This window comes from Balaenoptera ricei, chromosome 6, assembly GCF_028023285.1.
Source record: "Balaenoptera ricei isolate mBalRic1 chromosome 6, mBalRic1.hap2, whole genome shotgun sequence".
Classification (NCBI taxonomy): Eukaryota; Metazoa; Chordata; class Mammalia; order Artiodactyla; family Balaenopteridae; genus Balaenoptera; species Balaenoptera ricei.
The window spans coordinates 58,430,998-58,447,882 of NC_082644.1; the positions used below are offsets into that span (position 1 = coordinate 58,430,998).

The 16,885-nt window shown below is 36.3% G+C and overlaps 1 protein-coding gene across 9 annotated transcripts in view; it reads left to right on the forward strand.

Annotated features, from left to right (window-relative positions):
- FREM1 (FRAS1 related extracellular matrix 1) overlaps positions 1-16,885 on the forward strand; it is a 190,254-nt gene that overhangs the window by 97,498 nt on the left and 75,871 nt on the right. For all 9 annotated transcript variants that reach the window (XR_009503656.1, XR_009503657.1, XM_059924701.1 and 6 more), the window contains exons 19-22: positions 2,233-2,429; positions 5,920-6,142; positions 10,888-11,032; positions 15,774-15,915. Coding sequence is in view for 7 of the 9 variants with exons in the window: in XM_059924701.1 (XP_059780684.1) it covers positions 2,233-2,429; positions 5,920-6,142; positions 10,888-11,032; positions 15,774-15,915 (707 nt within the window). In the remaining 2 variants the exon portion in view is untranslated. The remainder of the gene's footprint in view (positions 1-2,232; positions 2,430-5,919; positions 6,143-10,887; positions 11,033-15,773; positions 15,916-16,885) is intronic.

Sequence of the window (16,885 nt, forward strand, 5' to 3'; positions counted from 1 at the left end):
TAGTCAAAGCCATCTTGAGAAAGAAGAACAAAGCTGGAGGCATCACACCTCCTGATTTCAAGCTATTATTACAAAGCTATCATAATCAAAGCAGTATGGTATTAGCATAAAAACAAACACATAGATCAATAGAACAGAATAGAGAGCCCAGAAATAAACCAGTGCATATATGGTCAATTAATTTTGAATGAAGGAGCCAAGAATATACAATGGGCAAAGCACAGTCTCTTCGAGAAGTGGTGTCAGGAAAAATGGACAGCCACAAGCAAAAGAATAAAACTGGACTACTATCTTACAACACAACAAAAATTAGCTCAAAATGGATTAAAGACTTGAACATAAGACATGAAACCATAAAACTCCTAGAAGACAACATAGGCAGTAAGCTCCTTGACATGGGTCTTGATGATGATTTTTTGAATTTGACACCAAAAGCAATGGCAGAAAAGCAAAAATCAACAAGTGGGACTACATTAAACTAAAATGCTTCTGCACAGGAAGAGAAACAATCAACAAAATGAAAAAGTTACCTATAGAAAGGGAGAAAATATTTGCAAACCATATATCTGGTAGGAGATTAATATCTAATATATATAAATTACTCATACAACTCAGTACAAAAAGCCCAAACAATCTGATTGAAAAATGGGCAGAGGACTTGAGTAAACATTTTTCTGGAGAAGATGTACAAATGGTGGAACAGGTACATGAAAAGGTGTTCATAATCACTAATCATCAGGGAAATGCCAGTTAAAACCACAATGATAATATCATCTCCCACCTGTTAGAATGGCTATTATCAAAATGATAAGAGATAACAAATGCTGGCGAGGATGTGGAGAAAAGGGAACCCTGGTGCACTGTTAGTTGGGAATGTAAATTGGTACAATCACTATGGAAGTTCCTCAAAAAATTAAAAATAGAACTTCCGTATGATCCAGCACTTCCACTTCTGGGTATATATCCAAAGAAAATGAAAACAGGATATCAAAGACATATCTGTACTCCCATATTCATTACAACATTATTCATAATAGCTAACATATGGAAACAACCTAAATGTCCATTGATGGATGAATGGACAAAGAAAATGTGGTATATATATATATATATATATATATACACACACATACATACATTAGGATATTATTCAGCCATGAAAAACAAAGACATGCTGCCATTTGCAACAACATGGATTGACCTCTGAGAGCATTATTGTAAGTGAAATTCATCAGACAGATAAAGACCAATACTGTACGGTCTCACTTATATGTGGAATCTAAAAATATTGAACTCATAGAAACAGAGAGTAGAATAGTGGTTGCCAGGTGCTGAGGGTAAGGGTGAGGAGATGCAGGAGATGCTGGTTGAAGGCTACAAACTTTCAGTTATAAAATGAATAAATTCTGGGTATCTAAGGTATAGCATGATGACTATAATTAACAATACTTATTATACAATTGAAAGTTGCTTTGAGAGTAGAGCTTTGATGTTCTCATCATAACAACAGCAAAATAGTAATTATATGAGGTGAATGGTATGTTAATTAACCTTATTGTGATAAACACTTTGTGGTATAGAATGTTTCAAATCAACAGGTCATACACCTTAAACTCACACAATGATATGTGCATTATATCTCAATAAAGTCGGAAGAAAGAAAGATTAATTGCATTAAAGTTTATGCAGTTTCTCCTGTGACTCATATACAACACAGAGCATTTTTATCTTTTGATTTAAGGCAATGTCAGAATACCAAAATAACAGGTCAGTTAATTCCACTCATTCTTACCAGTTGATATGTAGTCAAGTAGGCAGATGATTGATGGACTCTTGTTTTGCCTTTATATGAAAGAGATGGTTCCTTTCTTGTTCAAGCCTGACAAGAACTGCTCACACAGGAACACTGGTTTTAATCAAGGGGAGGAAGGTCTCTCTGACATTCATTTCAAGTATATAAAGAATGGTCATGAAGTCCCTATAATCCTAGTTAGCAGTTATTGCCCTTCTGTTCTCCATGAAAATTTTAATTGTTCCTTATAATTTATGGATATCTGTTTTTATGTTGATGGTTATAGTGATTATAGCAACCCCTGAAGCTGATTGTTAGGTCAACTGCTATGACCTCTTATTTCCTCTGCTGACAAATAGGCTATCGGATTAAGGATTAAGGACCAGTAACTTGGAAAAAAAGTTTTTCTTACTTATGTGCTCCATCTTGGTGTGCTCTAGCTTCGTTTCAGTGGAAAGACATGAAGGCTTTACACATTAACTATGTGCAGTCCAGGCATCTGAGGATGGAACCAACAGCCGACCGGTTCATGGTGTATGTCACTGATGGGAAACGACGCTCCTTGGAGATACCATTTTACATTATAATCAACCCCACAAATGATGAAGCTCCTGATTTTATAGTGTGGAATATTACTGTAAGAAAGATATCAGAATTTTCAATTTCTCTTTTATCATTTTCTAATTTTTATTTTCACCTAGCCCATTTACATTAGTCTATGTGCACTTAACACTTTAAGTTGATGAGAAGTAGAGAAGGCAGTAACCTGTTATGTAATGCAATCACTTGAAAAGTATTTTTCTAATAATAGTGATGTTGGTAATGATAATAATAATTGCTAACACATAACAATTGCATGGTTACAATTATAGTTGCATATATATAGAATGTAGTACTTACTAGGTTGTAGGTACTATTCCACACCCTTTACATGTATTCATATTGAATCCTCACAATACGCTTTTAGAGTGATGGCATTATTATTGCCATTTAATAACTGCAAAAAATGAGGCTTAAGAGGTTAAGTTAGTGGCCCAAGATCACAGAGCTTGGAAGTAAGTAGCAAGTAGGGGATTTGCACCCAGGTGCTCTGATTCTACAGAGTGCCCTCTTAACCAGTGCTGTAATAGTAAGGACTCTTAATTCATGAATCACAGGCATCTTTTTTTATACAGCTATTTATAAAGATATATGAAATGAAAAAATACAATTTGGACCATTATTTTTATACACTTTAAAAATGTCTTTATATTATATAATAATATTTGTTAGTTTTATTTAAAAATTCAGACACACAGTTAAAATGGTCCAGCATATCACTGCTGAGACAACAACTGTTGTCTTAAAAAATAATAATAAATATCTATGGTTAAATAAGTTAGAATGTTGAGAAACATACACAGGGAAATATGAAATTCTCCCTCTTCAACAGCCCCTACCCATAGTCACTCCCCATCAGTTGAGGTTTTAGTAATTAATTTCCACAGAAATAAGTTGTGCACATGCCAGTGATATGTGTGTGTGTATATGATTTTTCTGTATGTTTTTACCTACAAATCAGGGATCATACTATACCCTACTCTCTAATTTTAAAAAAAACAAAACCTTAATTATGTATATTGTAAATATTTTCATATCAGCATATAATCCTTTTTAAACAATTCTAATGTTTATATAGTTATTTAAAACAGACATGCACATAGCATATCCTGATTAAATGAATGAGCACAGGCTTTGGAGTAAGAGGGACTTGGTATAGCTGTTTACTAGTTGTAGGGTCCTGGGTAAGTTATTTCTCTCTGTGTTTCTGTTTGCTCATCTGCAAAACATGTATCACATCTTCCTTTAGGACAGCCATGACAATCATGATGGTCAGGCACATAGAAAACCCTTAATAAATAGGTGTCATTCATATTAGTCTTGTTATGTTTGTCATCTTTTTTCAGACATTGACCAAAGCACATATTATCTATTTTGAAACCATTATCTTGCCTTATTTTGCACTAAAAATCATCAAACTCTAAATGCAAAAGTCTTTATTTTATTTTAATTTTCTACTGAATCTTAATGGTATATGAAAGCCACCTCAGGATGAGACTTAAGAGCCAGCTCCTGCTTTTCCTCTTCTGTTGGCACATGGATTTCTCCAGAGAGCACTTCAGTAATTATGAGAGAGAGAAGAGAATTACAGATGATTCCTTCTATACCTACCTCTATTGTCTTGTATCTATCTAGGGTTGGGGTTTCTGAAATAATTAGGCCACTGGGAATTTGTCTCTTGCTCTGCTCTGAAAGTAATCATGCTTTTTTTTTTTCCTGTGCATTCCTTAGAGAAGCTGTTGAAGAGTAACAAATATGGAGCCCCATGTGTTATTGGCAGAGCTGGCTTTAAGCTTCAAGTGATTTTTTAAAATAGTCATATTTATTTTGCCTTCTTGTGAAAAAGTGTATTTATTTTGTAGCTAGCTGGGCTTCCATCAAGTTGTGCTGCAACTTGCAAAGAAAAAAATTGAGGTTTTAGTTTAAGTTATTATAATCCATTTCAAAGCTGTCTACTAGTGAGTTTCTGCATTTTATGTCTCTTGATCTAAACCTATTATTTATAATCTCAATAAACAATTGAATGTGCAAAAAAGAATCCCACATTTTTTCAATAAAATTTCCCAGTCATCTTGTGAAGGAATTTACCATTTTGTAAATAAGAAAGGTTGCCATACAGTGAGTCCAGGAGCCCCAAGCTTTATAAAGACAGATAATTAGAACATCTTTTTAGGTTGCTTTATGAAAGTTTTTGGAGAAAAAGGAAAGTTATCATCAAAGATGATTCCCTAATCCTATCATTGTGTATTAAATTATGATGCCATCTCAGTTTTTAATAAGAAAACCAGCAAAATTTTAGCCCAAATATCAGATATTATGATTCTTTTTTATGCACATTCAAGGAAGAGTGGTTGCAGGAAGGCTCTCTTCAAAGTCCTTAAGAGAGGCTGAAGGGAAAGGCCATTTTCACAAATCTAAACCATATGTCTTCTTCAAAGCTAAAATGTCCACTCAGCCACGAAGACATTCCTGGGCTCCTCCACTCTTTTGCACTTCTTGTTTATCCATATTTAGTAACACTAGATATTTTCTTCCTTGTGTTATAGTTATTGATGGACAGGCCATCACATTCTCATCTGACTTTGATTCTTTAGAGTATTCGTATTCCCACAGCATCCAGTGAGCTGCAAATGCCCAGTAAGCACATGTTAAACTTATACACTCATATTATTTAGATCTTGCTATATTTCACAATAGGAAACAGAAATACTTCTTTGTTCCCTTGCTATGAGAAAAAGAAAATAAAGATGACTAAGCACCATGTCAATGGTACTAATGGTACTGATGGTTTTAAATAACTAGATCCTACATGAAATGAAAAACATTCAGTTCTCTTTATGCTTAAAGGATTATGAAACCTGAAGTGGGGTGCAGGGTCGTTCAGGAAAATTAGAGGTGTGAAGACTGGGAAGAGATGAGGGACCCAGAATTAAAATATATTCTATCGTGCATCCAGAAGCATCCTCTCAACTGTTGTTGATTGTAATTGAAATATAGAAGATTTTACTACAATGACAAAAATTAAAAACACCTAATACCCCCAGTGTGCATAGCAGATATTTGTGCCATTTCTAAAACAGAAACATAAGAATTATGAAAGCAACAAGGTCCAGGAGATTAAAATAACAGGTTAGGATCTGAAGGCAGGGTCTATACCTGGTTTTACAACTGAACTCTGTGACTTCCAGAAAGCAAGCATCCTTTTGGTTGCTTTTTCCCCCAACCTTTGAATTATGAAATATATATATGAGATTATATGTATCTCTCCTTTAGTCCTTCATGGAAATAAAGTGCTTTGAAATCTTCAAAAGAAAAATGTGAGAAAGATTAATAGACTTGTTCTTGTCTTCGAAGGTCATGTTGAACCAACAATTTCTTTTTAAGACTCATTACACACAAATCTCATGGAAAATTTGCATGGGTATCTTAAAATTATATAGGATATGTTACAATTATTTTTTGAGCAGTTTACCAAAAGAAAGACAGGTTTTATTTAGCATGCAGCTGACTTTCTTGTTTTTGTTTAGGTGTGTGAGGGTCAGATGAGAGAGCTGGATTCTTCCATCATTAATGCTGTTGACTGGGACATTCCCAAGGACCCCTTGCTGTTCAGCGTCACTCACAAACCACGTCATGGCCTCCTCATCAATGGGGTGTTTAGCAAAGACTTTCCTCAGTATAAGCAATCACCCAACCTTGGCCAGAAGCATGAACTTGTTTACAACTTTTCCATGGAACTTCTCAAGAATGGTATGTCACGCTTCATTTCAATTTGTTTGTTGTTGTTGATTTAATAATTTAACCCAGAAAAGATAATAATAAATCAGAGGAAGTGGAAGTGAAGAAATGGCATTCACCTACATTCATTATCCCTCAAGGGTTTTCTCTGGGCTCTGGATTAATGCAGGGCATGAAGCCCCAGATAGAGATAGTGGGTAATTGAAAAGGAAATAATATGTTTTCCTTCACTTTTAGAGCATCAACAAAAATGGTATTTGTGATTTTTGGTAGTTTACCCCAAGCTTTTAATGTCATAATAAGAAAAATTTCTTTTTAAAACTATTGAGATCGTGGAACTAAATTGAAGAGATTTGTCTGCCAAAACATCCACATTTGAAACAAATATAGAACAAATGTAATAACTCATTATTCTCTGAGATAATTTGCCCTTTAAGGAAATGACACATTGGAATAGCAGCCTGAATTATTTTTTCATTACTCTTTCTGAAAAATTGATCTTATCCCATTTAACATATATATATAAATGCTTTTAAATATTTGAGAAAAGTGTGTTGGCTCTAGAATCACTGCCTACTCGCATTCTCCTTCCTGCCCTGCCTTCCTGTATTCTGTTTACCCTGCCTGAGGGGTCCTTCCCTCTCCTTCCCCTGGCCACCCAATACCAGCCTTCAGAACCAGTTCACTATCGACCTCCCTGTGGAGCCCACCTGCACACTCCAAACTCTTCCTTCTCTGTGTTTGATTTATCTAGCACTTGTTCCACATTTTTTTCTACTGTCTTTTCATTTTTCCTTTCCCCAACTAGAGCTCTCTGCCCCAAAGTTTATTTTGCAATAGTTGCACAATATCATATCATGTTTGAATTGAAAAACTAATTAACATACTTCTCAGTTTTATCAATTGCAAAGAAATAAATTCCAGAGCTTAAATGATGGTATTACCAAATGAATAACCCTGTGTAGCAAAAACTACAATATATTGTTACAATATTTCTTTCAAATTTAAGGCCAAGGAAAAAGAAATAATAAATCAAATTTTACACTCAGGAAAGTCAGTTTTTTGGGACTTCCCTGGTGGCGCAGTAGTTAAGAATCTGCCTGCCAATGCAGGGGACATGGGTTCAATCCCTGGTCTGGGAAGATCCCACATGCCACGGAGCAACTACGTCTGTGTGCCACAGCTACTGAGTCTGCTCTCTAGAGCCCGCGAGCCACAACTACTGAGCCTAGGTGCCACAACTACTGAAGCCTGCGTGCCTAGAGCCTGTGCTCTGCAACAAGAGAAGCCACTGCAATGAGAAGTCCATGCACTGCAACGAAGAGTAGCCCCTGCTTGCCACAACTAGAGAAAGCCCGCGTGCAGCAAGGAAGACACAATGCAGCCAAAAATAAATAAAATAAAATAAATAAATTTTTAAAAAGTCAGTTTTTAAAAAATAACATTCATTGTTTATTATTAGGTTAAATAAGTATTGTATGCATATCGTGTGAAGTTTGCACTACACGATCATTTTGAAGAAAAAATTTTTAATTTTCATCTAAATTAATATTTTGGTGACATTGTCAGAGATTAGATTTTCACCTCTATTTTATTTTTGGTTCATTTATGGCTACATTAAAAAAAAAAAAAACTTTAGTATATTCTCACCTCTGCCCCCACCAAACATACAGAACTTAAAAACTACCATATAATGTAATCTTTTTTTTCTTATCAGTTATTATAAACATCTTTTTACCTTTTAAATATTGAGAACATGATTTGTGATAATTACAGTGTTTCATTATATGGACATACTGCACTGTAATTTTATACAACTATCTCCTATTTTTAAATATGCAGATAACTTCAAATTTTGATATTATAAGTTACATATCAATAAACATATTTTACATATATTTATGTAACATAAATCTTGGTGCCCATCTCTTAATATTTCTTTTGAATAAATTTTTATAATGAGGTCGCTCGGTACAGAAAGGTCAGCATTTATAATACTTTTTGGGAAAAAGAATGCCATTGCTACCATGTGCCTGGGCATGCCTTTTGTCCTAATCAATAATGGATATTATTTTTAAAAATCTCTGCAAACTTGGCGGTCAATTAATAGTCTCTCATTGTTATCTTGATTTGAAGTTCTTAGATTATGAGTGAGATTGAATTGAACATATTTTCATGTTTATTGACCAGATATCTATGTTTCATCTTTTGTGGATTGCCCAGTAGTGTCCATTGCCCATTTTTCCATCAATTCATATTGATTAATAAGGGATTGGTAAATACTGATACTTTGTATTTTTGTCACATTACAATAAGTTTTCCCATGTTTTATTTGCCTTTAATTCATGTTTTTAAATACAGAAGTCAAAATTGTAGGTAGTAAAATTTATTGTTATTTTTCTTTATGCATTTTTCTTTTGTTTTTATATTAGGAAGATCTTCTACATCCAGGAATAAGATATTTATTTGTATTTTCTTCCAAATCTTTTAAAACAGCTTTATTGAAATATAACTCATGGGCCATAATATTCACCAATTTAAAGTGTATAATTCAGTGGATTTTAGTGTATTCATCATCACAGTCAATTTTAGAACATTTTTGTTACCCCCCAAAAATAATTCCATACCCATTAGCAGTCACTCTCATCCTTCCCTCCCCAAAACCCCGGGCAACCACTAATCTATTTTTGTCTCTATAGATTTGTCTGTTCTGAACATTTTACATAAGTGAAACCATATAAATGGAATATGTGATCTTTTGTAACTGGTTTATTTTATTTAGCATAATGTTTTCAAGATTCACCCATATTGTAGCATGAGTCAGTACTCCATTCCTTTTTATTGCCAAATAATGTTCCATTGTATGGACATACCACAATTTATTTATCCCTTCATCAGTTGATGGACATTAGGGTCACTTGCACTTTTTTGACTATTATGAATGATGCTGTTGTAAACATTCATGTACAAGTTTTTTGTATGGGTATATACTATATTTTCATTTCTCTTGGCTATATATCTAGGAGTGGAATTGCTGGGTCATATGTAACTCTATGTTTAACATTTTGAGGAACTGCCAAGCTGTTTTCCAAAGTAGCTGTATCATTTTACATTTCTACTGGCAACATATGAGAATTCCATTTTCTCCACATCCTCACCAACATTTGGTATTGTCTATCTTTTTAATTATAGCCATCCTAGTGTGTGTGTGTGTGTGTGTGTGTGTGAAGTACTATCTCATTGTGGTTTTGATTTCCATTTCCCTAATAGCTAGTGCTGTTGAGCATCTTTTCATAAGTTTTTTGGCTATTTATATGTCTTCTTATATCTTCTTTGGAAAAATGTCTACACAGATCCTTTGCCCATTTTGTAACTGGGTTGTCTTTTACTATTGAGTTGTTAGAGTTCTTAATACATTCTGGATACTAGATCCTCCCTTATCAGGTATATGATTTGTAAATATTTTCTCCAGTTCTGTGGGTTGTCATTTTGCTCCCTTGATGGTTTCCTTTGGAGTCCAAATTACCTATGTTTTTGTTGTTGTTTTGTTTTGTCACTTGTGCTTTTGGTGTCTTACATACAAAACCATTGCCTAACCCAAAGTCACAAATATTTTCTTTGAACAGTTTTTCTAGCTTAGCTCTTGGTGTTTAGGTCTATGACCCATTTTGAGTTAATTTTTGTATATAGTGTGAGGTAGGGATCCAATTTCATTTTTTTGGCCTATGGATATCCAGTTGTCCCAGCACTATTTATTGCAAGACTACTCTTTCCCCATTGAATGATCTTGGTGCCCTTGATGAAAATCAGTTGATCAGATATGTATGAGCTCATTTCTGTGCTCTCTTCTATTAGATTCATCTGTATCTATTCTATGCCAGTACTACCCTATCTTGATTACTGTAGCTTTCCAGTAAGTTTTGAAAATGGAAAATGTGAGTCCTCCAACTTTGTTCTTTTTTTCCCAAGACTGTTTTAGCTATTCTGGGTCTCTTGCATTTCCATATAAATGTTATATAGGTTTTTAAAAATAGTTTTATAATTAAGTTTTGACTCATCTAGAGTTTATTTTGGTTGTTGGCTTGAGATAGGGATCTAACTATAAATTTCTCTATGTAATGAACTAATTTTCTGTTTCATTTAAACACTCTTGTCTCCATTGTTCTCCCGCAGTTTATTAAATAATATATCCTTTCTCACTGATTGTAAATAAGACCCTTATCAGGGCTTCCCTGGTGGCGCAGTGGTTGAGAATCTGCCTGCCAATGCAAGGGACACGGGTTCGAGCCCTGGTCTGGGAGGATCCCACATGCCGTGGAGCGGCTGCACCCGTGAGCCACAACTACTGAGCCTGTGCGTCTGGAGCCTGTGCTCTGCAACAAGAGAGGCCACGATAGTGAGAGGCCCGCGCACCGCGATGAAGAGTAGCCCCCGCTTGCCACAACTAGAGAAAGTCCTTGCACAGAAACGAAGACCCAACACAGCCAAAAATAAATAAATTAATAAATTAATTTTAAAAAAAGACCCTTATCAAATACTAACTTATTTAAATAGGAACTTTTATTGAACTAGGAGGGGTGCTCTTACTTCATAAAACAGTTTGATTTATGCATTTATCAATGCAACCTTATTGTATTGATTAATGAGCTAATGCTAATACCAATGCCTTGGAGGTTAAAACAAATTATCTGTGACGTGCTTTGAAGTGGTTCGATCATAAGAAAGATTAACTTTCTCTCTTTTTTCCCTTTTTCCAGGAATGAGGTTGATGTATTTGCATGATGACTCAGAGAGCCTTGCTGATGACTTTACAATCCAGTTGTCGGATGGGAAACATAAGATATTTAAAACCATTTCTGTAGAGGTCACCCCAGTTAATGATGAGAAACCAGTGCTGAGCAAGTAAGCTACCTGAAAAGAGTCCCTTTCAAATTCTGTATAAAATTCTGAGGTCTGGAAGACTAGGTGCAAATGGAATGTGTGTCCTCAAGAGAGAAACAAGTCTTTGACAGCTCCTGCCTCTTACAACTTGTCCCACCTAGTCAGGCACCTAGAACCTTTGGTGCAAATATTAGTTAATATAACTTCTCCTTAACGATTCTCAAATTAGCCTTTTTAAAATTAATTTTTGTTGGACTATAGTTGCTTTACAATGTTGTATTAGTTTCTGCTGTACAGCAAGGTGAATCAGTTATATGTATACATATATCCCCCCTTTTTTAGATTTCCTTCCCATTTAGGTCACCACAGAGAACTGAGTAGAGTTCCCTGTGCTATACAGTAGGTTCTTATTATTATCTATTTTATATATAGTAGTGTATATATGTCAATCCCAATCCCTCAATTCATTCCACTCCCCCTTCCCCCCTTGATATCCATAAGTTTGTTCTCTACATCTGTGTCTCTATTTCTGCTTTGCAAATAAGTTCATCTGTACCATTTTTCTAGATTCCACATATAAGCGACGTTATTTGTTTTTCTCTTTCTGGCTTACTTCACTCTGTATGACAGTTTCTACGTCTGTCCACATCTCTGCAAATGTCACTATTTTGTTTCCTTTTATGGTTGAGTAATATTCCATTGTATATATGTACCACATCTTCTTTATCCGTTCCTCTGTTAATGGACTTTTAGGTTGCTTCCATGTCCTGGCTATTGTAAATAGTGCTGCAGTGAACATTGGGATGCATGTATCTTTTTGAATTATGGTTTCTCCGCCTTTCAGTTATTTGATTTTCCTCTAAAAGTTTTATTTAGTTGTCAATAATTCAAAATAACCAAACATACAATATGGAATGAACAGTGTACTAAATATTTAAACACATGCGTGCACAAACATCAGAGTGTAATTAATATATAGATTCAATTAAAGTGTGGTAATATTAACTGCAGATAGTCCTCACTGTGGATTTGGTCAAACTTTGAACTAAGAGTGACTGAGGGAAATATATCACTGACACTTCTTTCATCATCTTGGTATTTCATTGTCCTCCAGTCCTCTACTGTGTTCCATTGGGATCAATGCCCCCTTGCCACCTGTTGTCAAAATGATCACTTTTTAAAAATTCTGTACTGATATTATTAATTGCAGACTTTCTCAGTGTCTCCCTCTGTAGCTGATCAGAGTTTGATCATAGGGTACAGAGTCTTCATCAATTATATTTCTATAGCTCTAGCCATTTCTCTTATTATTGGAAACTGTACAGAACTGTCCAAGGTTAGAACTTTAGGAAGTCCGACTTGTCTCAGGTGCTGGATGGAGAGAATTGTCTGCTTCTTGGTACCTCTTTGACCATTTTAATGGTGTAGCAGTGAGGGGCATTGAGTAGACAGTCCAAGTTTTTATCAGGAAGTGAACAATTTCCTGAAGTGTGTAAACTCCTAAAGTCTCGTCCACTTTGCAGAAAACAGGACCTTAAACAAATCCCTTCCTTATTCTGCCAATTTTCCTGCTGTTCCCTATGGGCCACCAAGGCCCTTGGAAAGCATTATGGGAAATACTGGAGATAGTTTTTTGGAGGATTGCATCTCAGATATCAGTTTACAAAGAGTATTCAATAGAAATTTCTATTTCCTTATTCTCTAGCTGGAATGTTGGATTGGTAAATCTTGATTTATAAAAATGAAAATATGAAGGATATTGTGGTATTATGAAACCTCCTTTCTGATGACCTCATTTTACCTAAAAAGGAGGGAGAGAGGTGAAAACTGGTGTTTATTAAGTGCTTACTATGTGGCAGTATGTTGGCTCCTTTCACATATATTTGTTCCTTAAGTCCTCACCAAAACTGTGTGAAGTAGGTATTGTTATCCTCACTGAGACAACTGAGACCAGAGAGGTAAAATAACTTAACAAGGCACTCATTCAGTCCTATCTGATTTACTATTTCTTGCTATGTTCTTGCTATTAAACTTCCTGGCACAGCTTCATCTACAGAATCACCAAAGCTCCTCTAACTTTGCCTCAAAATTCCTCCTTCTTTCTTTTCTTTTTTCCTTTTCTTCTTTCCCTTCCATATGTGTCCTTGGGCATATCACCTCTTGCCTTCTCCCAGAACTTGCTCCATTATTTTTTCCCTACCGCATCTTCTATCTCTCTCTTTTCATTCCTTCTGCTAATAAGACACAGGGATATAGTTAGTGGTGAAGGGAGCAGATTCTGGAGCCAGACTGCCTTGGTTCACCACTTATCGGTGGTGTGACCTTGAACGTGTTACTTAACCTCTCACTACCTCGTTGTCAACTTCTTTGTAAATGGGGATAATAGCAGTATCCTCTTCATGTGGTTGTTGAAAGGATTAAAGGAATTAAAATATGTAAAGGTACTTCAGAGACTAGTACATATTAAGTTCTCATAAGTGTCAGTTATTAGCATTATTCCAAGCAGGTATTCTCATTCTAAAACTACAACGATAACCCAGTCCCTCATTTATTTCAGTGCCAAACTATTTGGAGGAATAGCTGTGTTTGCTTCCTCTATTCCTGCCCATTCTCTCCAACCTCCCTTAAAAGTTACCCTTGGATTTCCCACCAAATCTAATGGCTCTTCTCATCTTGCTGGACCTTGTTAGGTCATTTGACACCATTCCTTTGATATTCCTTTTAGATGCTGTGCTTTTGGCTCCTGGGGTTACACCCCCTTAGCCCACCTCTGATTCTAGTTGCAGCTATGATGGAACATACCCTGCAAGCTGTCTGTGCCCCATCTAAGTGCCCGTAGTGCTCTGCTTTTCTGCCCCTGGGCTTTCTCTGAAGCAGCAGTGGCTCATTCAGCCCATGTCCAGGTGCAGGGGAGAATACTTTGAGGGCAACCCTCCACCTATGAGAGGTAGTGGATAAGATAATATCCCAGCCTCCTATCCTTCTGAAGCATAATTTGAGGCATATTCTACATGGCTCTTCAAAGGATCCCCAGCAGGATTGAGCCCCATAGCAGTAAAGACACCCTTTGTTGCCTTTTCCTCCTTCCCTTCCTCACTCCTCCCTCCCTCTCGCTTGTTCCTGAGATCACTTCCCAAATAAATTACCTGCACCAAGGTCTTTGTCCCTTTCAGGGTAACTCAGACTATGACATACTTTCTTCTCTCTTGGACCCTCTGAAATTTAATTCTGACCCTTTCTTTCTACCAGACTCCTTATCATCTTCATTGTATTGGCTTCCTGTTTTGATTCATCTGTTTCTATATTAAAAGCAACACTGGGGGGACTTCCCTCGTGGTCCAGCAGTTAAGACTCTGTGCTCCCAAAACAAGGGGTCTGGGTTCAATCCCTGGTCAGGGAACTAGATCCCGCATGCTGCAACTAAAGATCCTGCCTGCGGCAACAAAGATCCCGTGTGCCACCACTAAGACCTGGCACAGCCAAATAAATAAATATTAAAAAAAAAAAAAAGGGAGACCTTTCAGCACAGTTATGTGTTTAAAAAAAAAAAGCACCACTGGGAATTCCCTGGCGGTCCAGTGGTGAGGACTCCATGCTCTGACTGCCAGGGGCCCGGGTTCGATCCTTGTTCAGGGAATTAAGATCCCACAAGCCGCGTGGCGCGACACCCCCCCCCCCAAAAAACACCCACCACTAATCTCCATAAGCCCTAAACCATCATTCTAGCCTTCTAAAATGATAGGATTAATATTCTCTAGTAAAGAGGTGGGCAAAAGTCACCTCCTATGGCCAGGGAAGATGTCAGTTATGAGTAGGCAAGAAAAACCTAGTAAAAGAGGTTAGAACTGAGGTACTTGGGCTGTGGCTTGTCAGCAGAGGAGTGGAAGGCCGTTGAGAATGACCAGTTGATGCTACACAAATGTTCTTGATCTGAATCCCAAGGAAACTTCCCAGTTTTTCTCAGAAACAAAGTGTCAAGTTGGACACAGGCCATGTATGATGACCAAAACCAAGAGTTAGAAACACAGGTGAAAAGAAGTCTCTTCTTCTCTTTGGTAGGACCAGGGAAAACAGCCATATTGGCTGTGAGAGCAGCAGCCCTTTATAGGAGACACAAAACCCTCAGCAGCAGCATTTATGGTAGAAGCAGCACCTGCTCTCTGTCCCAGCCTTCTCTTCAAGATGCCAGGAGCTGACCGGGCAGCTGTAGCATTTGGAAAAGATGAATTACTGTGAAGAGAAGACTAGTTACCCAGAACATTACCAAGGAGGAGAGTAATGTAGAGGGCTACAGATTACCTAAATATCACCAAATTCATAATGGTCTATCATAAAGGGTACCAGAACACCCGTGAATAAGTCATTTCATCTCTTTAAGTTCCTGTCTGTAAAACTAGAACAATAATACCTAGCCCACTTACTTCATGGAGCTGTTGTTGTATCAGATAAAATTTTGGAAACAAAGTCAGTTTATAAAATAAATTTTAACAGAAAATTATAAAGTTCTATACAAGTAGACAGAAGTATGTAATTACCTCATGCCATACTAATTGTTGCTGACTAATTGTCTTTAGGACTTTCACATGTAAGGTGAAATGAAAGCTTATTTTACGAATCTGACTCATCATTTTCAGTACTTTGGATATTGAATATCATTTCCTAATTTTTTAAGGTTGAACGCTGTAATAGTCATTATGAGTGTCCCCTCCTAAGGTGATGTCTTCTATTTTTTATATCAACCTAGACATCTTCCTTTTTACAGGAAAGCTGAAATTACAGTGAATATGGGTGAAACTCGTATTATTTCTAGTGCAGTTCTCTCAGCCATAGATGAAGACTCACCCAGGGAGAAGATTTACTACTTATTTGAAAGACTTCCCCAAAATGGGCAACTTCAGCTTAAGGTTAGTGTCCTTTTTACTTTTATTTTTCAAAATGAATGTAACAGGTATAAATTTTCTCAATGCATAGATTTCTATAACTGAATTTATTCTGTAATAGCCATATTTTGCTCAGAAGTAGAAAATTTAATTTTCCTAGTTTGGGGGTGAACTCACACTATTCTAAATTTACTTCCACAATTCAGGGTAAATTCAACCAAAATTAAGGTTCATCCTTGCTCCTTCCCCATTGGGATTGTACCTAAATTGGAGCATAGGGAGTTACTGGCGTAAAGCAAGTTGTCTAGTTACCGATGAGAATCAGGCATCCTTTGAGATATCTTTATTTCTACTAGATTTTGATTTTTTTAAAAATAGACTTTATTTTTTAGAGCAGTTGTTGTGGGTATCAACAAACTGATTCTAAAGTTTATCTAGAGAGGCAAAATACCCAGAATATCTAACACAATATAGAAGAATGAAATTGAAGGACTGACACTACCTGACTTCAAGACTTAATATACAACTACAGTAATCCAGACAGTGTTGGTTTGGTACAAGAATAAACAAATAGATCAATGGAACAGAATAGAGAGCCCAGAAATAGACCCACACAAGTGTAGTCAACTGATTTTTGACAAAGCAACAGAGGTGATACAATGGAGAAAAGATAGTCTTTTCACAAATGGTGCTCACCAGTCTGATTCAGACTTTGTGTGTGTGGTGCCCAAGAATCAACCCAGTACAAATTATAGCTCAAGTCACTTGAGAAGGTCACTTGAGTAATCCATCAAAATGTCTATTTGAATGGTGGATTAAGGCTAGCAACAGTAACCACCAGCCATCTCCAATGTGATTATTTGACTGAATGCTTAACTTTTAATGTAATGTAGGTACAGCCTGAGAAAAGCAGCAAGGATTCATTCTGTGTAGAACAGCTTGATTGTCTTAGATTGTGGGCACCATAGAGAATCAAAGTGAAGAGCAATCACTG